At 37.5% G+C, this 25,540-nt stretch overlaps 1 protein-coding gene across 1 annotated transcript in view; it reads right to left on the bottom strand.

The window, feature by feature from the left end:
- The window catches only part of pcdh11 (protocadherin 11), a 143,578-nt gene that overhangs the window by 37,870 nt on the left and 80,168 nt on the right, over window positions 1-25,540 (bottom strand). Inside the window, exon 8 of the mRNA XM_068326420.1 lies at window positions 7,100-7,298. Coding sequence (XP_068182521.1) covers window positions 7,100-7,298 — 199 coding nt within the window. The remainder of the gene's footprint in view (window positions 1-7,099; window positions 7,299-25,540) is intronic.

Here is a 25,540-nt window from a genome sequence, read left to right as displayed (position 1 = left end):
ATCAAAAGTGCACACTACAGTACAATTTGCAGTAAATAAATATGAAAGCGCTTTAAATTTTTCTTTCAAAATCTAAACATTTTACAAGATTCAGGAACAGCACAAAATATTTAAAAAGAAAAAAAACCTTATATGTACTTATAGAATAGAATAAAATAGAATAGAATGATTGCTTGTTTTTAACATAATCATCTGCCTTTTAAACCAGTTAATAGGTCAGCTCTCAGTGCTGTTACTGTGTTCAGCTTCTGCGTACTTTGTTCTGGTCCTAATACTGAAACATGATGAATGACACAGAGACCGTATGATAAATGTCACGCACTGATTATCCTGGAACTTTCAATATCCTTTCCATCCTTGTCCTCTTGCAAGCTGGACGGTTATAGCAGAAAGCTTCTCTCTTAAGTTCACATATGACTTTGGCAGTGAAATAAAGAAGGGTCTAATACTCCAAAAAATAGGAGGTTTTGAACATGACACTTCTCTGTCTTTTAAAGAGGGAAAGATTTCTTCAAGCTGAGTTGACTCTTCCAGATCAATAGCTTGTCTCTCTCCCCAAGACAACTGTGGTGACATTTGAACCAGATGAAACAAGGGTTTCCCTCCACCTCACCTCTGAAAACTGAGCACTTCCACTAAATCCCAATTGGTAAAGACGGATACCAATGAGTCCATCGAAATCCCCCTCTGATTCAACTATAGACTCTCAGCAGTCAAACTATGCAGTGAGGGAAAAATCAAAAAAAAAATGAAAAGGGAAGGTCCAATCTATGTAGGTTAATACTCACTGTTGCTTCATTTAGCTCTTTTGCAGGCCCACTGGGGCAGCTGTAAAAAGTTCTGGGAGCCAGAAGGCACAAAGGCTTTTATTTATTTATATGAGGAAGAATATATAGCAAATGAAACTGGTGAAAATTATGCGAAAGAAGGAGTCTGCAGACATTTATGTGGGATAACTGCAAGAACAGGAATATCCTGCATTACCATTTTATGAGCAGCATGAATTAAATATAGGCACAGTTGCCAGAATATGTACATGACACTATGTAAGGTCATGACGTGAATGAGAAACGTGTCCTCTCATCTTTCAATAACCATCAGCGATGTATCCTTAAAGCAAAGCACTTCCTTCTTAATTATGTAATGAAGCTGCTCATTTGTCAGCAGCAGATAAGGAAATGGGCCAGTAGAAGCAAGAGGTTGCAATGGCAGCCCCTAAATGTGTAAATGTGGAGTTGCATTTCTATAAAATAGGATGTCTGCTCAGCTAACTTAAAATGAATTAATAAATAAATAAGGAAGTAAAAGGCTGTCTAAAAGTTCATCCTCTTCTACCCTGGTCAGCTAATTATCCTGATCTTGTAACAATGTTGGACTTTTAAATCCCTGAATAAGGGTACTTTTCTCCCTTGTATCCAAGCTTAGTCTTTCCCTGTGGTCGCTGATGACATTGTAACACTAATTACAGTTAATTGTTCAATGCTGAGTGGATTTAGTCACATTGCAAATGATATTCCATTGGTCAGTGTCACAATGTTTCTGCAGAAAAAAAAAAATCAACGAGGAATGGAAATTTGTGCAAATGAATGTAATTAAGAGGCACATTCATTACTTCTAATTTCATATTAAAACCCTCAAAGTGAAACTTGGATTGGTCCCATATGAATAATTTATGCAAGTTACTATAGTTATTACTGTGATATGCTACAGTATTGGTTTGCATGCAAAATGTAATGTTTTGCAACAAGGCTTGGTTCTACAGTGCAAATTAGTGCATCCACATTTTTTTTCCATGCTTATGAAAACCCTTTTTTTATGGGCAGATTTTGTCTAGACAGTGGAATTCTGGTCATAATGAAAGTTTGGAATTGCCTGCTAGACATACATGTTCAACTCTGAGTTTGAAGAGGTATTAAAAATTAAAGTCTCAATGGATTTGGTACACTGGATCAAGTCAAGTAGCCTTTTGCAAAGACAGACAAAGAAAAGTGCAGCTGTGAAGCAGTCAACTGGAAACTCCGCCAGAGAGCTATTATGAAAATTTTGGACCTATACAGAAATCAAAGAACTGAGAATTGAACTCCCACAAAGAAAGAACTCAACAATCCCCTAATCAGATTATCTGTGTACCGGATCAAGAAGATCATCAAGATTTATATGATGCACTATAAATGCTTTTAAAACAGGATTGGACAGATGCAAAAAACTATTTTAAAATAATAACAATAATAATTAAATGAACAATTGAAATCCATTATTTGAAGCAACCCCCTCTTGTAAAATAGTTTTTGTATTTTAAATACACCTTGCAGTACATTTAAAGCTATAATCTCATTATACTTGCAGTGTTTTAAAAGGATTTACTTATCTTAATACTAGATTTAGATCTCAGACAGACAAAGTGTAAGCTGGTCATTTGAAAGCCATATGTCACAGATTAAGATATGGCACTATTCTGCATGGCTTTTTCATTTTTCTTCTGGGGATTAATGTACCACTTCACCACTGCCTTAAGTGAACTACTTGTAAGTGGACAAAAACACCGACCAATCCCACATCCTCAGCAACAGGAGGAAAAAATAAGAATAATACAAATTGTTCAGAGAGCACAGCAGTGTGTTGTTTGATAATTGTGATGGATTTGGACTCATGGATTTGCTACCACTTTCCTGCACTTTGTCTGAGGGTTTAGCATTGGTTGAAGTTTGTGACATGGTGATTTTCATCATTCAGTAAAGCCTTTCAGGACGTTATTAAACCGACATCAAGTCAATGGCACAGGTTGTAGAAAATGAATATAATGCCTAAAAACAACAACACAACGCTTAACCGATCTCGAGTGGTGACATGAAAATACGGAGGACACTCTGAGTGCAGATGGGTCAGCAAAGATACATTCATGAGATTGATAGTTTTCCATGTAAAATGATTGTAGCAATTCCAGGAAATGTCAGGCATTCGGATTCCAGATGAACTTCTGCAATTGTGCTGAAAACAGATGAATACCTCTTCACATATAAAAGTAATGTCAGGTGAAACAACCCTGCACATCTCTCTGATTCAGGAGTAGAGATGCAAAGCATATCATTGTGCATTCCTGCTTCTGATGCTTTGATGGACTGTTACTATTTAGCCAAAAGGGACACATATGATTCAGCGTGTGCAATTGTTGTAGTTGTGAAGGCCCTTAAAAGCCATCTGTCAGATGTATGGGAGCTGGATGCGAAAAACACATGCTAATGATATTTATTCACAGCTTTTATCTTTCTACGGAGACAAAAGAAGAAATATCAAAACCTTTGGAGGAATTTGTGACAAAAAAGGGCAACAAAAAACTGTTGTTGGGATAGTGAAGTAAGCCTGGAGACGGGGAAAACAGCCCTATAAACTGATCGGTTGCCTAACTCATGAATAATAGAAACATAAAATGTCACATGAACTTTACACCAAGAGAGGATGGTCTAATAAAGATGCAGGTTAAAAGAGGACTTGAGAAATTCATTGTAATAAGAAGGCCACATAGTTTGCCTTTGGCACAATTATTCAGCGCCAGTTGACATTCAGGTTCAAGCACAGGCGACTTTACAAAGCGGTATCTTGTTTGACTCATGAAATTCACTTTTTGCCTTACAGAAGTTTTTTTATCTCTGACTTCTATTTCTTTCCTGGTTCTCTTTACATGGAGTCGTTCTATTTCCTCTTTCATTTCTCTACTTTTCCTTGTTCTTTCTGTCTTACAAATTGAGATGACATGATAAGAGATTACCACCGCCATGACAACCTAGTGTTTTATTGATAAAACCGTATCTAATGCATCTCCCTCCCTCTGTCACTGACTACTTGTCCATCAGACAGTCAACATGCATGGGATTCATCTCTGTCATTGAACTCAGACATGGTTTATCTTAAAAATTCCAGAAGGATAAAATGGAGCGGGATACATCAAATGATTTCCATTCTGTCTGCAAATGATGTTAGAGACTGTGTTAAATTTACAGAATCTCAAAATCTTTGTACATCTAGTATAGTAATTGATAGGATTTTAAGTATATGTTTAATCAAACTAATCAAATATTAAATATAGACCCTGTCCGTTACCCACCTTTAAAAACAAGCAATTTATCAATATAATTATCAAATATCTGAAAGCCGCACAGTTCTACATATATTTCATATACAAATACATACGATAATAAAAGTTATTAAATCATTTCATATATGGTGTTTACTTAACCCTCAAATAGGATAAGGTCTTGTCTACCTATATATTTGGTTTTAAGCATGAATCAAGATTAGCTTTAATATCAATCGGTGTGATAAGGTCACACCAGAACATTCTAAGAGGTTTGTGGTCAAATACTGAAATGACTTTTATAATATCCACCTAGTAATATTAGAGCCCAATATTATATTCTGAGTTATTCTGTTTGCCTTGTCACTGGTATTCACTGTAGCAATTTGTAAAAATAAACATGCATTTATGATGTTAATATGATCTCCTATATAAAACTAATGCATTTCAACAAATATTATAGCAGAGGAGAGTAATATAAAATCAGTATTTGAAAAAGTTTATGAAGTATGAGTTGTTTATGTCACTGAATATTAATGAGAGTAAGAGCAATCGCCTATGTCTATGAATGAATGAAATATATGACTCGGTGCTGTCACCAGGGTGATTAAATTAAACAGAACAGCTGGCTGAGCACAGACTTTATCGTTTGATGTGTGTTTGTATGTCTGTTTCTGTATGAGCCAAATGCACAGATGTGCATGTGTCTGAGTGAGTGTGCGAGGAAATATGCAGGGTATCTTGTAAAAAAATATTTTTTTGCTGTTACTTGCAATAACTTGTCATTAAAAGTGTAACAATCATAAAGGGGATGGATCCTTGCATATAAATGAATGCTGAACCATTGGCAGGATGTCACACTGTCTAAGGTCTAACAAATGCATTCACAATAACACAATAATACTTACATTGTCACCCTGGTCTAGGGCCTGTCAGCACAGCACTTCCCTAGTTCACATATTGATTTACAGTGATCCTTCGTTACTTGCGGTTAATGCTTTCCAGGACCCACCTGCAGAAACTAAATTCCGCGAAATAGCGGAACGCTCCTCATACTGATATTAAACCAGCGCCGCTGTATCTGCCGTAGCGGGTCACGGGGAGCTGGAGCCCTTCCCCGGTGGCATAGGGCATGAGGCGGGGTTACACTACGGGCACGATGCCAGTGCACCGCGGAGCCACATACAAAGACGCACACACACACTCACTCCTACGGGCAATTTGGGACCGGCCAATCAACCTGAAGTGCATGCTTTTGGAGGTGGGAGGAAGCCGGAGAACCCAGAGAGAACCCATGCAGACACGGGGAGAGCATGCGAACTCCGCACAGAGCTGGACTCGAACCGGTACCCGCTGTGTTGTGAGGCGACAGTGCTACCCACTGTGCCACTGTGCCGTCCATATTAAACCACCTTCTATCTATATTACCTTTTCCCACACTTATAGACTCTTTAAAGGAGTTTTGTGTCTCACGGAAGTATGCTGCGTTCCGAGACTCATGGAGTGCAGCGCACTTTTGGATGCCATCAGCCAATAGAATGCGCGTACAGTATCACGTGATGACCTACTAAAAATCTGCAATGATGTGAAGCCACGCGTGTTGATGTGCAAGGAATTACTGTATAGACATATATATATATATATATATATATATATATATATATATATATATATATATATATATATATATATATATATATATATATATATATATATATAATAAGCTTAGCTATAGACATCCACACTGGCAACATGTTCCGAGCGTCTACCTGCCTCATGCCCATAAGTCCAATAGGATAGGCTCCAGCATACCCTGTGACCTGCAAAAGCGGAGGAAATGGTATGGAAAATGAATGAATGAATGAATAAATGAATGAATGAAGATGTAGATATATTGCCATCTGTCCTGCTTATTTTCTTGCTTGATATAAAGAAGCAATTGTGTTTTTTTGGCAGGTACCTTGGAGCAAAGCCTACCCTGCAATAAAGGCCTACAGGATGAAAGAGGGTGTGCATCAAAGTGAGAGTGAGGATTCATCCTTTAATATAAAGTATGATGCATAGTCACCTCAAGAAAAATAAAATCTGATGCACCTGGACTAGAATTTTGAAGTAAATACTGAAGTAAAGGACATATAGATGGGGGTGGGGATGGTGGGGGCTATGTGACAAGAACACATTAATAAGTAGCTCAGAATAGCCTTGTTCATGTTAAGCTACAAGGAGGAAAATCATTTCAGTAGCACTAGAAAGCTGTTAGTGCAGTGACATCCAATCTATGCTGTCACTGGTGGAAAAACCCAGGGTCCGCTGCAGCATCCTACTTTGCCCACTGAGTCATTTATTGTGGAATGATTTTAAAAAATCTGTTGTATATGTATGAGAATGAAGTTGTGCATCCCAGTGTTCAGTAGAGCTTTTTATAGAGAACATCATTGAGCAGAAAGCTATGAAGTGTCAGCTGTCTTGTGAATCACTTGAATAAATTCAGCAACAGAGATCCAACTTCAGAAGTGAAATTTCACCTACGGCCTATAGCTTAGTATTGGACAGCATTTCTGAAATTCATTTCAAATCATAAATGCGCCATTGTGCAAGTTACACTCTTGATATTATTTTCCACTCCCATGACAACAGATTAACTGCTTGCTTGGTTCTATTCCAGTTTATTTGCATATCTAATATGACTGATAGAAACAGAACATGGAACAGGAGTTTTATTTTCCAACCCTTCTTCTTGGTTGACTGCCTGCCAGAACTCTGGTGCTTCTTGTCCTAAATTTCCAACATAAAAAGCATCTACCGCCAGGAACATTTTATGTGTAACTAGCTTTTTAATAGTTATTTAATGGGAGATAGTGTGATGTGAAAGTTTTTATGAGCTGTGTGGTGCTATGACAATCACAGCACACAATCAGTGATTAAATTAACTAAACAAAAAAGACTCTAAAATTATGGAACAAAAAGAGATAAACATTCAAGCTTAGATTTTCTGGCTGTCTTAGCAGAACAAAAACAAGCACTCACTAGATTCAGGGTCTGAGTTTCCATCCCCCTCAGTGCGGCTGTTGGGTGATGTTTGCTCGTAGTAGTCCTCCTGGGGAAAGCTGAGGGGAAGAGGCTGGGTGGTGCTTGATGTACTGGTCGGCTCTGGGTCTCCCAGCCCGCTGTCATTGTAGCTCTCATGGGAACCATCTGGGAGATGGAATGTTACACGACGCTGGGTCTGGACCAGAACAACAAATCAGACATCTTTTGTTCAAACTCATCTGCCCTGTTCAAAATGAATAAACACATGTTTAAAAATTCAATTAGAAAAAAAGAGGTGCAGCAGTGCTTTTCAGATAAATATGAAATAAACAAATAAATTGTTTGCTCACTTGCTTCACAGTGGTGAAACAACATCTGGACAGTAATGACTCATCTGTTCATTCATCTGTGAAGCTGTTCAGCATATTTGATGAAGGTATGTAGTATATTTTCTGTTTTTCAACCTGAATTGTTAATGTTGCTCGAATTTATTTCTTAAGCACAATAACAGGTTTAGTCAAATACAATTAATTAATCATCATGTAGGTTATATTTTAAGTACCCTGATATTTCAGCATATTCAGCCAACATTAATCACTACTACCTTTAGAAAAGTAAAAAAAAACAAGGTGTGTGTGTCCTTTGTAAAAAAAAAGAAAAAGTATATATATTATATAATAAATGAGACAAGAAGTAAATCAAATCCTTATGAACATTTTAGGGAAAAAAGAAATTACATTAAGAATTTTTTTTTTTTAATAATGCCTTTGTGTATTTTATTTTTGTTTTACCATCAAATCAAGATTCAAAAGTGAAGGTCTTGCAATTGAAGGTTTTCTCTTCTTTGACGACAGCTTTTACTTCAAATTAATAAAAATACCCCGATATACGTGGGAGCTTTTCATTGAAAAACTGTCTCTGCATTGATTATTTCTTATCTACAGCTTTGCAGAGACGGACATCGGAGAAACCAGTTGTGAAAGACAATTATGTTTAACCAACTCCATTTTTCTCAGTCTTTAACATCCTCTTAACCAATCCAATAATCAGTTCTTTTACATCAGTTACTGCAACATTTACCGAAACATTACTGAAAAAATTATGAAAAAACATGTGTAGGCATGTTTTTAAGAAGTATATTTTTCCATACACCCTGGTTCACAAATATTGGTGTTACAAGCACATATTCTCTTGGGTGCCATAGATTGTTGGTATTCCACCATTAACATATAATGATTATTAATATCAGCATGGGAAGTGACAATAAGGCTTAGTTGGACTCTATTCGAAAGGGATACCATCCTTATCTAATTGTATCAAATGCTGTTGTTTGATGGCCCACAGTGCAATCATCATCTGTTTCTGTTTATAGATAGAAAATATGCAAAAAACCCATCCTGTGACCCAAGGTACTAATTGAACCAGCGACTCCATAATACATTACTTTTTGAATAATAAATTGACTAGATTTACAATCGAGACTCCTCAGCACAACCACAGATGGGCTGTGTACTGGTTCACCCTCTCACTCAAGTCAGACTTGATTTGTCAAATTTTGGGGGTCGCAGGAGTCCTCGAAAAAAGTTTAAGATTTTTTGATAAACATAGTCTTTGATTCAAGTTTTTGATTTTTTTCCCCCCGATTTTCCTAATGGTATATAGAAGTTTATTTTGTGACCCTTATTTGGTGATCCTTTTCTGAAATAACGCAGGCGTAAAGAAACTACTTGCTGAAGTGGACAAACATGTTAACATTGAAACAGGACCAACTCACAAAACATGAAACAAATGTCGTTGAGTTCAGTTGGAGAAAGTCTGTTAATGGAGCGACAATAACCACACTAACCAACTCAGTGACTGACAGACACTGCAGGCCATCAGCACTGTTAAAGACCATGGGCTTCAAAACATTCGCCAGATCCTCACATCGTACCAGACACTCAACGAGAACTGTATGTCAATGAAAAGGCAAAGAAAGTAGAACTGTTGGCACAAGCTTTTGGGTGAAATTTTAATTGCAAACTACAAGCTGTTTATATTCATTTGGTAGCAGACTGAATTTATAACTGTTCTGTTTGTAGTTGTCTTCTAATTAATTTTGGAGCAAAAAAAATCCATCCATCCATCCATCCATCCATCCATCCATCCGTCCAACTTTATTAATGTTCTTGCATTTCATTTTCTTCTCCTTATTATTCATTGTTATACCTGCTATCTTGATTATGACTATCTTGATTTTTTTTTTTTTTATCAATAAAGTAATAACAGTAATGTGCAAGCCCTGCATTAAAGACAGCGTTAATAGATGCTCGTTCATGCTCTGGAGGGGATTTCTGTGTGTGAACATGTTTTTCTTCTGCTTCTATAGTGCGTAGATAAAGTACTTATTGTTCTTTGATAATACTAAATCTTGTTTGGGAAACAAGAGAGCGGGGGAGTGAAATAAAGTCTGGTACTAATGAAGGACAATTGCAAAAAAAACAAAAAAACAAGTGCACAAAATGCTTCATTTAAAAACTATCAGAGACGGTTGACTAACCTAAATCCACACAATTAACACCCTGAAAACTCAACTGAGCGTTTTTCAATGCTGTGATGTTGAAACAGCAAGCTAAATAATCTATTTACATGATTCATCTAGATCTCAAGGCCACAGATCATTGTGTGCAAATGTACTTGAGTGTATGTGAGTAAATGTGAGCCTACGCTACTATGAAAAATACAAATAAATAAGACAGAAAAAAGAATTAAGTATATGAACCAAAAACAAATGCAAAAGTTTTTTCTTTCTTGCAATTGTTTCTGTTTGTGAAAATATCTTTTTTCACATGCACTGCAATCATTTATCAAATGCGTAGACACGTGTGATATTTGACTTCTTAAGATGTTGTGTTATGCATGTTTTGTGTCACACTCTGTTACCAAATGTTGAAGGTGATTTCTTAACTTCTGCTCGTGAAGGAATTTTTTTCTCTCTGTTTGCTTTGCTTTATTCGTCTTTAGTGAGGCGATGAGTACCTTATTGTGAAAGTTCGATAGTTCTATGTACGATCCCCGCCCACGTTTTTGGGTAGTCCATCTACTTATTCTCACACAGTGTTGGCAGCTGTTTCACAAATTACTGGAGGATGCAGAGAAAAGCGTAGTCCAGGTTACATCAGAAGAAAGAACCCACTTATGGAGGGTTGGCAATTCTACAAAAAGCCTACTTCTTCTCTGCATGACTCTAATTATTGAAAACTTGCTCCAACAATGACATCCAAAATCTATTATAACTAACAGCTGTCCATGACAATTAGGACACAATTATTTGGCATGAAGCATTATCTTCATTTTTAAGGCTGTTGTTTATTCAAGCCAATTCTAGCTGCCGCCAGATGTTAAGAAAAGGCTAATTTGATTTCAGGATGCATTCACAATGAGGTTGTTCAGAGCTCCACTAATAATTACAATTAAATACCATTAATGAGTATTAAATAAATAAGAGTTTAGCTCTCAGTTGTAATGAACAATGTGAATAAAACATTAATGTAGGATGACAAACATGACAAACAAAAACAAACATTCACAGAGGAGTCAAGGTGAGTGTTTTGCTAAGCATTATCACTTATTTGAAGAAGCTGCCAACAATCCATAAAGCAAAGACAAGCTGCGGTAAGAGATATCAAGACCAAACAAAAGCCGTCCAGCCAGATAAAACACTGCCTTGAGAAGTATGTACACAGAGATAAAATGAACAGGAGAGCTGCATGCCAAGTTCTACCATATAACAAGCCAGGCAATTCAAACCCCTCCCTCTGGTAACCACTCAGGCAATAGGCAGGACTCATGGGTTACTGGATTAAAAATCCAATATAATATAGAGGAAAGGCCTAGTTGTACTTTGTCAGGCCACATCTCTTTGAGTTTTATTGTTCGTTTCCAAATTTTTCCCCCACTAGCCTCCTCTAGAAAGAGAAGAGAAGTCAGCACAGCATGGGAAGGACTTGGCTGACAACCACCTCACTTTGAGTGATAAACAGGGACCACTTAGGAGTGAATCAGAGGAGATTGGCTCTGCCATTTCAGATAAGGATCAGCTTGCGGGCACACCTAGACCTGCATAAATCTGCTCAGGAGAAACAGTGATTTGTCATGTAGCATATGTCTTATGTGGAAGGAAAAAATAAACTAAGAACAGCAATAGCAACAAATTTATCCCAAAAAACTTTACCACACATGTCTAGACTTGATGTCAAGATAGAGCAACATCTTCCTTCACTGTGAGGTATGCCCTTTCATTTCGTACATTCTGTTCCAGTACTGCATATTAAATGTGAGGTCACACTGTGTGTTAAAAAAAAAAAAAAAAGATTGAGTGGGAACATGCAAGCAAATGATTGTGATAAGTGGGGATGTAAGATTATGGGGTGGTTTCCTACGAATCTAATGAACATATGTCCTCTGACCTATCTGGAAAAATACTGTCTATGAAACACAAGGTATGACATATTAATAAAATTACCTAATCCTAAAAAATGAAGGCACTTAAGAACTTTTATATAAAGAGGTGATCCCACTTATATCAAGACAGAAAGAGTCACAGTACAAAGACGGTTCCACACAAAATCCAGTTCCTTGAGCTCAGTGCCTCAGGCAACAGAAGACAGATGGAGGTGATGTAGAAGTGGAAATATCTCACAAGACTAGGTCCTCCATGGGATGTATCACAGTATGTATCTATCTATGTATCTATGTATCTATGTATGTATCTATCTGTCTGTCTGTCTGTCTGTCTGTCTGTCTGTCTGTCTGTCTGTCTGTCTGTCTGTCTGTCTGTCTGTCTGTCTGTCTGTCTGTCTGTCTGTCTGTCTGTCTGTCTGTCTGTCTGTCTGTCTGTCTGTCTGTCTGTCTGTCTGTCTATCTATCTATCTATCTATCTATCTATCTGTCTGTCTGTCTGTCTGTCTATCTATCTATCTATCTATCTATCTATCTATCTATCTATCTATCTATCTATCTATCTATCTATCCATCTAATGATGAAGGTGTCATTTGTGCAAAAAATGTTATCATTTGTTTTAATATTGACAAAAAACACATCATGCTCTCAACATGCTGATAGATACACAAGCAAGAAATAGCAGAGAATATTAGAAAAGAGTGTCAAACTTACATTTACAGAGATTATCTTGCAAGGTTGACACCCCTCCTGCAAAGACAAAAGAACATTCATGTGCTTTCTGATTGTTACTATACATACAATATACTGTATAATGGAAATTGATATTTAGAGCACACAAAGGAAACCAACTCTGGATGATGACATATTTGGAATTTACAGGGTTTTTCTTTTAAACTGGAATTGAGATTAAGGATGTATATTGATTTCTCATGTAGACATATTTTTCTGTCCATTACATGCCAACATACTGGGTTGAAGAGGACACAAGCTCTCCTCACAAATGTAAAGAATAGGGCAAACCTGACATTCTGACAACCCAAGCCGTACAACTGACACTTTGATAAAGATGTTTTCTCTGCATGTCAGGGAGGAAAGTGAATGGAATATCAAATGAAGCATCAAAAATTAACAATAAACAGTGACAAGTTTCTAAATTAGGAACAAAAGACACCCGCAAGCTTGCAAAATAGCATCCTCTCTCTGGGGACTCAGATAACTCACGGAGAGATAAGAGTATTTAATTTTTAATCACCAATTTTGTTTTCTTTGTACTGTGTATAATAATCTGAGTACATGACTTGATTTTCAAAGAAAATAGAAAAAATCTGACAGTGAGGAGGTACTTAGACAGGAGAAAAGCACTGAGGACTGCTGGGGTGGAATTCAGAAACAATGAACAGGAAACAAGTTTGTGTCAACAGATTATCCCACCATAATTGTTCACCAAGGGATGCTTCTCCTGAATGAGCAATGGAGCAGCAAACCCTGAGTTAATCATCAAAAACAAGATGGGGCTTCATGGTGGACAACAAACTAGATTTTAAAGGTCTCCAAACTTCCCTCACAATGCTGTCTAACACGTTTAGTATATATTACTTATAATGAGTCAAGTTTGAGTGGTTACATTCAGTATTTGAGACACTTATGCAGGTAATAAATCATTCCTATTGCCTTAAAGTACAGTATAGCTGCTGAAACTAAATGCATGCTTATTGGAACCGCAATATCTTTTTGTTTTTTGTTTTGTTTTGTTTTTAACACACAGTTTGTAATAAGCTTTGAGGGTGCTGCCATGAAAGCATAGCTTTGCAAGCTATCAAGTGTGTCACACTGGAATGAGTTGAAAACCAAAGCTACCCTAGGGAGAAAACTAAGGCACCTTGTACAAAAACGATCCAGTGGAAAAGTACAAGTGATATGAATGAACAGAACCCACCATACAAAAAATTCCCATGCTAGCAATAAAATCCGGTCAATTAAGTTTACGTACAATGGCTCAGCATTGTTTCCAGTTTAAGAAACTCATTCATTTATTCATTCATCACTTATAGTTGATTAATTGATTATATGAGTTAACCTAAACTACTACCAGGTTTCTGCAACAATGGATCAAATTAGATCTGATATGAATGGGATTACTTTAGTCATTATGGTTATTTTGGTGACAGGTTATTATTTTATGCAATGAAATGTTCCAATGGTTAACAACAGCTCTGGATATCTGTTGTTATCAAAAACAAAGTCAAAATCACTTCTTAACTGTACCTAATGGCTGCCAAAGCTATTGACTTGCTGTCTAATTATTTTCAGGGTAATTTAAAAGCTGAAGTACAAATTATTCCCGATTGGTGAAGAACAGAAAACAGAAAGAATTAATAGTAAGGAATACAGTATATACTCAATATAGTCTAAAAAGCCCAATTACCATGAGAATTTTGAAAGATTATTGAGATTTTTAAATAGGAGCACAAGAATTGACATATATAGTGTAGCTCCTTATTTAGATCAGAATTTAGATTTCACCTCTTTCTTGATTGATATAACGTGTAAAAGTAGGCCCTACTGAAATGTATTTAGAACAAATGCTTCTAAAAATGTAGGAAGATTATGTCCAAAAATTTCTGATATTCTGGTCATAAACTGATAAACCTTAAAGTATAATAAATACAAATTAATTACAATTACTAATACATACTAATAATAAGCATCTGCGACAACATCAGCAGATTGCTTATTTGACCCAATATGATGCAAATCCATGGAAATTAATGAAAGGTACAGTGTATGGAATGTAAAATTAATATGAATTTATCAAATATGAATAATAAATGTTTTTTGCATACTTGAGCACACCAACATTTGTCATGTCTGTTGAGGAATTGCTCATTTGCATATATTGAATGGATATTTAAAGCAGGATTGTACTTGAAACTGCCATTGCACAGTTGTTTCCATTCCAAGTAATGTTTTATTCAACATCTTGTGACAGTTTCTTCGAGTCAGACACCTTGCGAACCAATTAAATATATGGTCATGGACATGAGAGATCATATTTAGATGACATTCAAAATAGTTGTTTTATATGTGATTGCTGGAGAGAATTATGTTGTCCTCAGCCTGGATTGGTCAGTGACCCTCTTTGCACGCATGCTTCTGAGACTAGCAGTTTCAAAGCACCCACATGCTAGCCTGGGAGAGAGTTACGCTTAAGGTAAGTGCATTTGTTGGTGAACCACATCAAAGTACAGAGGGATGCCTAGTGAGCAAAGGCAGTGGAGTTAGAACAGAGCCTTTGATCACCCCAGGCACTCTGATCATTAAAATATTGAATAAATAATTGATTAAAAACACCGGGGCTTAGTGTGCTCTGCTTCTGTATCCCAATTTTTAGATGCAGGCTGACAATGAATAAGTAACAAATGGAGGCAGGAATGGAGGAAGATACTGCATTTGTTGAAGAACTGCATAGCATGCAAATAAATGAATTGATACAGCTGACTGCAGTGCAGCTTTGTATGAGAATATGAACTCGAGACAGGTGGAAGTGCTGTAATAAGCTCTGTCATAGCGGGCTGGCACCAAGGTAGAGTGACTGGGTAATAATCAAAAGACATAGGCAGGAGGTAGGTAAGAGAGCATTCCAGCTATACATAGATAAATACAGGGTACATACAATAATATTGCACTTTCAACTGAGAGCAAGGCAATGTCTCATCAAAGTAGAAGCGATGATTGCAAGAATAGCAATAAGAAAAATATTTTTTACATCTGCGAGGCTATTAAAATATCCTTCAGAATGTATGGATGTAAATTTTTACTTCATTCCAGTTCCAACATACAAAATCAAAAAGATGCCCATTGTTACATATTTTTTTACAGCTGATGATGGGGTGACAAATCTATTTACTGTAAGTGAATGACAAAGTTTTGGAGTACTATCTCAGCTAATGTAAAACCTGTGATGCAAAGCTTTTGTTTAATCAATCTCCATCATTCAATGACGCTCTCGCTTTGGCCTGTGTCCATTGTATTTCTTTCCTTATCCAAAAATTCTGTGAGCTATGTGATTCTCACCACAAGCTTTGCCTTGCCCTTTGCAACTAAACACAAACACAGGTCACTAAATTTTTAATAAACATAACTAGATTAAATTTAACTTGATTAAGAGTCATTTGATATCACGATTGTTATTGATATTTTCAGAAAACCTGGCCACAACTTTTATGCTTAACCCAACTAGTGTGGGTGAAAAAGCCACTGAACTCTTGGTACTATAGTGGCAGAAATATTGTTGTCCAAAGTTCAACACCAATCCAAAGTGACAATGAAAAGTCTTTTTGAGTTTCACTAAATGAAAATTTAAAAAAAAAAAAGAATGTCTGCAGAAAGGTCAAATGTTTTGATAGTTTTGGCACAAGTAAGAAGGAGAAAAGAGATCTATGTGGTTCTATTATGTGATCGCCAACAGAAACTTAATATGCAGCTTAGAGATAACAGAGGAAAGATTATAAAACCCAATGTATGTGGCAGAACACAGACCATGTCATGCTTTAACAATAAATTGTTTGAGTTATGAAATCATTTTGATAAAACAATAAAGAAAATAAAGTAGCAACATTCATTCATCGTCTAACCCGCTTAATCCGCAAACGCAGGTCGCGGGGGAGCCGGCACCTAACCGGGCAGTCTCAGGGCGTGAGGCGGGGGACACTCCGGGCACGAAGCCAGTGCACCGCGGAGCCACATAGAAACAAACAAGCATTCACACACACACTCACGCCTACGGTCAATTTGGAAACAGCCAATCAACCTGAAGCGCATGCTTTTGGAGGTGGGAGGAAGCCGGAGAACCCGGAGAGAACCCACGCAGACATGTGAACTCCGCACAGAGCAGGACTCGAACCCGGGTCTGCCGTGTTGTGAGGCGCCAGCGCTAACCACTGCGCCACCGTGCAGCCAAGTAGCAACATAAATCAGTAAAATTGGTGTACATGTTATAAAGTGGATGGCAGAGCAGTGCAGTGGGTAGTGCTGTCACCTCACAGGTAGACAGGTCGGGGTTCAAGTCTCGCTCTGTTTGGAGTTTGTATGTTCTCCCCATCATAAAACAGGCCCCTTAGGTGAATCGCTCAGTCCAAACTGCCCATAGGTGTGTGCGTGAGTGGTTGTTTGTCTTTCATGTGTCTCTACAGTGCACTGGCGTCATGCTCGGAGTGCCCCCCGCCTCTTTTCCGAAAGTGAGCTGGGATAAGCTCCAGCAACCCCTGTGACCCTCCATAAGCGGAAGAAGTAGTAGACAATGGAAAAATGAATGAACGAAAGCCATAAAGTGCTGTAACAGGTGCCAGTCCTATATCTGGATAAATAGGGAGGGACAGGAAGGGTATCGGGTGCAAGATCAACAATGCTGATTGCAAAATCCCTTACAGGGATATGTAATCAGGAGCTAACTTGCACTTTTGGATAAGCTTAAACAAAATATCAATTTGTCTCATGCACCCATAAAGGAAGGGTTGAAAAAGCACTTTTTTCTATACATCCTGAAGGGAAGGCTTTTGATGTTAGCAACATACACCAAAGCGTACCCTGCTTTTCCGTGTCTGGAAAGAAAAAAGATATATTGCAATGGCAACAGTTGCCAAAGGGTGTTTTCTCTAGAACAGATGCACCAGTACATGGCACCTATAGAATCTGATGAGATGATATGAGAATGTGTCAGAGCTGATCAGCTAAGCTGTATAATGTTTAGTTTAGCTTGAACCATATGACAAAAGAAAAGCTTAGGTCAACATGAAACATTAAATAAATTCAGTTGTTGAACACTCAGATGAGGATAAAAAAACATGGTCTGCACCGTGACATCACCCAAACCTCTTACAAACAGGTTAGAAGGGATCCAGTGACAGTTTGAGGGACATGCGGCCTTTTGGCTCTCCAATGCTTAAACTGCTTGTGCTTAATGTGCCTAAGTGGACATGTCTTTGGTCATCAAAAATTAGTTTGAAACTGCGTTCAATGGCCAGAGACATGGCAGTTTGCAAATCAGATACGAAAAAATTAGTACACACCTACATCCATGTTTTCTCTGTTCAGTCTTGCATGGACAAAATTTACCTTTATATTTTAATTACAGTAAATACAATCGTTGCATAATGCAATGTTCAGGAATGCAACCAATGTATGGAAAAGTGTAGGATGATTTGGACTGAATTTGTCAGCAGGAGACAGGCTTAGTTTCACAGCCTTCATCCTGCAACACAGGCTAAATTAATTCTAATTGTGGTATTTGTTATTATCAAGAAGCCTCATAACCTACTATCTCATTATGATAACCCTGACGTTTAGCCATTTTGCATATGCAAACTGAACTGGTTCATCTCTGAAGTTCATTGGCATGAGGACTGGATTGCAAGGGCAATTTTTGGTGTTTTGTTTCCACTGGCAATACGGTCAGACTTTAAAGGAAATTGTGCCACAAGAGGCTTTGTTCCTGTTTGTGAAAGTAATTTAAAACATGGATGATGTGAAAATTTCAAGCGACACTGAAAGTCTTTAAACTCCTTTGTCCCTGGGGTCCCCCTGCTCCTTATGGTTTAACACTAATGAGATCTGCTACTCACATCTCTATATTCTTCAAAGATTATAGTTTAGTTCATAGTGTAAATACCTTTGAAGGTGGGGAGAAATAGAGAGCAAGGCAAGGAGAACAGGACCATTCCAGCTTGCCAGAGTCTCTTGAGCTGCAAAAACTCACCCTTGCATATTTGCTTTGCTTCTGATTCAGGGGTCTATTGGTGAAGCTCACTTTAGAATGCTGTTGCTCAGTTCAGCAGCACTCGCCATATGAAATCTATGAAAATAAAGTTTGTAGCAGTTCTTGTAAGACTGCTACATTCATCAATAAAAATACATTTCAACACATGGAGACATATGCAGGGATAATATAAATATTCACAGCGGAAAATTTGGACAAGTATGCCATCTGCTCATGTGTGTAAGCACAAGAGACAGCAATGACTCAGGCAAGAAACAGCAAGTACAGTTAAGTTTGCATCCCTTGTATTTCTGGCGAACGCAGCATGTCTTAGACAGCGTGATAAAACTGTTGCAAACACAACACCTCCTCATCAAAAGGGGCTAATAAAGTCTTCAATATACTTAAGTGTAGTCTTAGATAAACAGAATACCCATGTCACTCTGCATTGGTGTTCAGTTGTCCAAAGTGCATTGATGTACTTATCGACATTCAATAAATGGAGACCTTCTCAGCAATCCACACAGGGTGGTGTAAATCCTGTACACTTCTTGACTGTGCATCAGGAGCATCTTCACTTTAACACAATTACGAGACAGCAATAATGTCACGATGTGTTCGAACCAATTTTGATTTACAAGTGGACAACATGTTGCCTTTACATCAGCTTATTGCTGTTTAGTGGTCCATATATGTGCGTTTCCCCTGGACAATCTTACTGTTTGCTTCACTCTTAAAAAGGTATTGATTCTCTCATTGTACCAGCCCCTCCTGATTTCATTAGGGTGGCTGCTGTTAATTACTCCACATTCTAACCTTTTGCTGTTTCATTTGGACTGACAAATTGGGTGAATTAAAAAACAGCGGTTCGGAAGAGGAAAAAAAAAAGAAAAAGAAAAAAGCTCTGGCAGTTTTAGCAGTAGACACTTCCCCCTCTGTAGGACTTCAGTCACAATCCCTAGTGATATAATAATTAAAAAAAAAAAATCAATGTTCTCTTTGCTCATCAAATTATATAGAAGGAGGCTACTTAAGTAATTGTTGGAGAGGATTCATTTATGAAAACTTCACCAGCTTGTTCTAGTAAGGTTATCTTAGGAGTTTGAGGAAGTTTTTTTTTTCTCCATTTCTTTATTTTAGAAAAAAGCTTTACTAGCATTGACAAGGTTGCTCATCAAAACATTTTGATTAATTCGTGTATTTTTTTTTACAGGGATCATGTAGCTGACATACATAACTTCTGAATTTTGTTTCTGACTTTACTGACACAAATGTTTCTTATAAGTGCATGTATTAAATAAAGATATGACATATCATTCCAAAATTATAGTCAGACCTCATTTAGCTACCTTATGTAATGAGATTACACGTGTAGTATAAGGCTGCTAAAGCAGGTTTGCATCTCACGTGAATTTAATTGATCAGTCATATGAGACTCCGAACCAAATGATGAAGACGATGCCCTAAATCCATGTCAAATCGATATTAATATTGAGGGATCATAGAAAGAAATTACTACCAGATTTAATTGCTGGTTTACAAGACATCAGATAATGTCTTGCTCAGTGCATGAGTGTGTTCATGCGAACAATTGAGTCAAAAGCATTTCATTAGGATTGCTTTGAGTAATCACCTGCTTTAAAACAGGACAATGTTTCAACATGGCTACATTACCAAGCAAGCAAGCGACATTTATAGGATCTTTTGGATCCTTAATATGAGAGATGCCCTTTCCTCAAGGTTGAGTACATTTTAGTTGAAAAGATTCAACATGATGCAGAAGGAGCCATTCAAAGTATTCCCTTTGGCTGAGATAATAACTTCATCATAATTAGCTCCTGGTGCTCAGGAGTCTTGAATTGTCGGTTGCAGTGGGATCTGGACTGATTCATTGCTTGATTTAATTATGTATCAAAATTCAATTAGACACGCTTTCAACCCAATTCAAAGTGAGTTTTGTCAAGCTGTCCCCTGAAATCAGGCACAACTTGAAGGACATCCTTCATAAAGCTGTGACATTTAACTTCATAATTATCTCTTTCCAAATCTCATTCATGTGTTAAAAGATCAAAATGGAAGACAGAGGAGAAAAGCTACAAACTACTGTAGAGATTTTGGAGATGCTCCTTTTTACTTTTGTTCTCCTCACATCCCAACTAAACCTGGATGAACCGATTCAGTAGTGACATGAAAAAGGCTACAGGAAGTTTACCAGCTAAAGACACATCATAGTCTCCTTTAAGGTTGACGGACACTATGAAAGTATCTTTATTGCTTATCAGTCCCTTTTGCTCCAGATTATAAAAGGGAGAAGAGGAAGGCTACTCTGATTAAGTCTGACACCATCTTCCAGGGGCTACACTAATCTTTGCCACATTGGAATTCAGGATGTAATGGATGACAAGCAACAGGAGGGAAAGAATAACAGTAAAAAAAAGTCCACCAGCAATATTATAAATACCCTCATTGACATCTTAATAGGCAAACCTGTGCATTACTGTGTAGTGTACTCTTACATTACAGCTCATTACAGAGAAAATTTTAGATTCAACAGGACGTGTTCCATCTGGGTTTTTGAAACATTGACTTGTTGCAGTTCCTCAGTGGTGTGAATGCTGTGAACACCTCACTTCACTTCATCCCAGATGTGTTTCATTAGACTGTAATTTGTGCACTGGACACTACAGTAAAGTATACAGGAGTAATTCCCAGAACCGTATCTTGAGAAAATAAAAAGATCATTATCATTCTGAAGGTTTGCATTAAGTCAGCAACAATTTTATAAGTAAGAAATGTATGAAATGTATAAGAAAATATACAAATATATCAAGCACTGACAGATATGAAGCAATTTTCTGTTTCAGATAAGCTCTTCTTTGTTTTCTGAAATATCAAGAGAGTAGAGGTGCAGAATGAACACATTGCCTGTCCTTCCAAACTCCAATCCAATCCAAACTTTATTTGTTGAGCACTTTACCACAACTGCAGTCGACCAAAGTCCTTATCAGCAGCACACCTTAGATACAGTTTATTCTATGGTTTTAGCACATTGGCCTTTAAGATTTTGCATTGTTTTGTCTTGTATATGTGCAAAAATGTCACCTTCAACCATAGCATGTAAGAATAGCAAATGTATTGTTGGGAATATTCTGATTTTGTGTTCTCAAGCTTCTTGACACATCCATTTTATATATATATATATATATATATAATTTTCACAAATGACACATCCCTTTTAATGTATCATCACATCGATGGATTGTTATCAACTGTAGATGTCAGTAACTGGGGTTATATTCTTTCTGGCACTCAATACCCACTTACGATACACTATAAACACAATGATATATTTCTTGTTGAGCAGAGAAATACGAAAAACTCATCAGTTTTCAAAGTAATGGCATGAACAATCCATACTTTTTTCTACACAAGCTGGATGGGTATGTCATAGACTATAAGAAGCAGACCTCAAAAGTGTGCCCTGTTTTACCCTGAAAAATGGAATGTTAGCAAAGTGCAACATCTATATGCAACTAAGACTGCGACTTACATTGCACCGAAGGCACGCATTACTTTTAAAGAAAATCACAAATAAAAGAAAAAGGTTTTAAGATACTGTATAATTTTCATTTGTGAAATATGATTGTGGAATACAGTGCGCCCTCGCGCGATTGGGCATCAACGATTGCGACTCCACCTCATCACGAATTTTTGGTCGGCAGTCAAGTGATACCGTATGCGTATTCTATTGGCTGATGGCAAAAACCCCGAAAATGAAAGTGAATGACAAGACTGTGAGAAGAGAGAGAGCAGATTCAAGAGAGGAATATATAGATGTGACATAGAGAGAGAAGACGATGAAGAACTTTATCGATCCCCTATAGAGGAAATTATTTTCTTACTGTAGTTTACTATGAAATGGCAGAAACGGCAGCAGGATCTGAAAATGCCTATTCTGTTACTGAAGGGAGAGACACAGGTCCATTTAAAGTTATTTCAGTGTCTACATGATCAGTTCGCAGAAACAAGCCTGCCAACCAGAATGGTTCCAGAGGAAATGTACTCAATGAAAAAAGATGCTACTTTTTGTTTTACTTAGAGTAGTAAAGATTGTGGACAGGATGAACTTGTGAATGGTGGTGTCAAGAATGGTAAAATAACAACAACAACAACAACAACAATAATAATAATAATAATAATAATAATAATAACTATTGAAGGCAGCACGGTGGCGCAGTGGGTAGTGCTGTCGCCTCACAACACGGAGGGTCGGGGTTCGAGTCCCACTCTGTGTGGAGTTTGCATGCTCTCCCCGTGTCTGCGTGGGTTCTCTCCGGGTTTTCCGGCTTCCTCCCACCTCCAAAAGCATGTGCTTCAGGTTGATTGGCCGGTTCCAAATTGCACGTAGGAGTGAGTGTGTGTGTGTGCATGGTTATCTGTCTTTGTGTGTGGCTCCGTGGCGCACTGGCATCATGCCCGGAGTGTCCCCCGCCTCACGTCCTATGCCAGCTGAGATACGCTCCAGCTCCCCGTGACCTGCTGCGGCAGATGAAGTGGTAGAAAATGGATGGATGGATGGATGGATGGATGGATGGATAACTATTGTTGTTATTGTTATTATCATTATTGGTTTCAGACCTATGCAGAGAAGTGAACTTAATCTAGCAAGTTTAGCTGCTTACCCCTGCCCTTGTGCATTAAATATCATAACAATCTTACAGTTTACTAACACAACACTTAGCTACACATCCTTTCTATGCATGACTTAGCAAATCTAAATGCGCTCAATTACATTGTAGACAATTTGACTTCTATTTAATCTCTTTTATTGATATGAAATAATCATATCTGCTACCATTAAAACTAAAATAAATTAAAAAAATAATTAATTAATATAATAAGAGGGTGGCACAGTGGGTAACGCTGCCACCACACAGAAAGGGGAGAACCTACAAACTCTGCTCTGTGTGGAGTTTGCAGGTTCTCCGCGTGTCTGTGAGGGTTCTCTCTGGGTTTTACGGCTTCCTCCCACCTACAAAAACATACACTTCGGGCGAATTGACGTGCTTCAAATTGCCCGTAGGTGTGAGTGTGTGTGTGCGTGTTTGTCTATATGTGGGTCCGCGGTGCGCTGGCATCATGTCCGGAGTGTCCCCTGCCTCAGACCCCCAGTTGCCTGGGATATGCTCCAGCACCCCTCGACCCGTGGTAGCGGACTAAGTGGGTAATGACGATGATTGATTGATTGATTGATTGCTTGCTTAATATAATAAATAAAACTAGGGCATATGGGTATTACCCATTACATTAACCCTGTAAACTCAACCAATTGGATAAATCCAAGGATTATAAACTCAGCCAGGATACTCTGCATTCTATAGTAAATTTGATAAGTAAAGATTTCTCCATTCTTCAAATGTCCACCTGCCTATGATGTGGCATTGGGTATATCATCCATTTTAAGGTCCAGTGGTCTTACCAAATGTGCCATAGTATATTCATATAACACTGCAGCAACTGGGATGAACCATATAATATATACTGTAGCTTTTGATGACACATGAATGGAGTTGACAGACATTAATTAAATCCCCTCAACCATATTTGTATATTCTATATACCTAAATATTGAATCAGAAAGGTTTGACTCGGTGTCTTCAAGAATTGAGCCAAATTAATGAGTAGGAATGTGTAAATATTTATCATTACATGTTCTTTCCAAAGCGAATTATGGTTAAAAAAGAGCGCTTAAAGCAGTTGATGTGTCAAATATTCAGCTTGTCATGATTTGCTAGTGGGAATTGTTAATCTGTTGGATCTCTCTCCCTTTAAAAAAACTGACAGTTTTCTTCAAGAGTGGAAAAACACGTTGTCCATAGATTGTGATGTGCAGTGACATACTCAATAACAGGCTCATGTTTGAAATAAAGAGTCAGTGTTGTGTGTTGTGATTATTCCCTGACAAACACAATAATGATGCATATTAATGATTTCTCAGACATTCATGAAAATTATCTCCTGAAAGCAGGGACGTTTTTCTGGCATGGAATCTAAAATACAATTGACAAGCAAAGGTCATTATGTTAATTCCATCCGGTTTTCAAAATGGCTTTATCATTCTTCCCAGATTATCACAAACATACAGTTTTATGTAAGGAGACATGTGCATGTGTGGCCTTTTTTAAAATTTTTTATTAATATATAGATTTCAAAGATTACCCCAGAACAAGAAGAGGTTGTATTTTATTAATGGATCCAAGAACAAGCATTTCCTCAGCTCATTTTTGAATAGTTCTTCCTTAAACAGGATGCATTTATTGCTGTAAGATATGTGTAATCTAATCAATACACAGAGATCAAATTTGATGTCAAAAGAACAAATTTATCCAAGAGAGAGACATTATTCTTGTAAATCTGACAAACACAGCAACCACTTATGGCTGGTTGCAAGATAAAAATCAATCATTCCTGTAATCTATAAGGTCAGTCACAGCCTCCTGATAATGTTACTATATTTCAGATGAATTTTTTTTAAATGCACCAGCTTAATAATAGTGGATAAAAAAATCCCTTTTTATCATGACTACATGTAGTACACGTTGTTCAGAGACGAACAGCTCATGTTTAAATTAAAGACTACACTATGAAGACTCGGTTTGTGTGATCACCACTTGTAATTCTCACTCACTTCATCACTCCTCACAATTACCTTTTGACAGTCCTGACATCACCACTAAGTGAAAATGTGTCAGTGGTGTTTAAAAATATCATTGTCTACATTTCTTTTGAAATCTGCATATTATTGGAAGTTTGAGTGTCTTGAATAAAAAGTCAGGAAGATTAAATACTGGATCAGTTTTCCCTCTCTGTTCCCCTATGATCACTTTATGTACAGCAAGTGTCAATTCCTGAGAAAAAAATCATAAAGCACCAAGATACGGCAAACACTCATATCCCAATTTGCTCCATGCATATACTCCTCTGGTGTGTTTATGTCAGATTTTCTTGGTGGAAATGTCATTTAAAAGTGTGCCACTGATGTAATACAAAAGCTACTGGGTACAGAACTGTCTGTTTCTGTAAGTCTGCTTCACTCGATTGGGGACTATCATCACCACCAAACAAACTTATTCTCACTACCAGGGTAATTTTCCTCTTCTTCCACCTCTCAACACCAGTCATATTAATATCTTTGTATAAGGCAAATGTGTGCTCCAGGAGGCCAGTGTATTTTCCCCCT

The sequence above is a fragment of the Antennarius striatus genome, chromosome 10 (genome assembly GCF_040054535.1).
Source record: "Antennarius striatus isolate MH-2024 chromosome 10, ASM4005453v1, whole genome shotgun sequence".
NCBI lineage: Eukaryota > Metazoa > Chordata > Actinopteri > Lophiiformes > Antennariidae > Antennarius > Antennarius striatus.
This window is presented reverse-complemented; position numbering and strand designations above follow the sequence as displayed.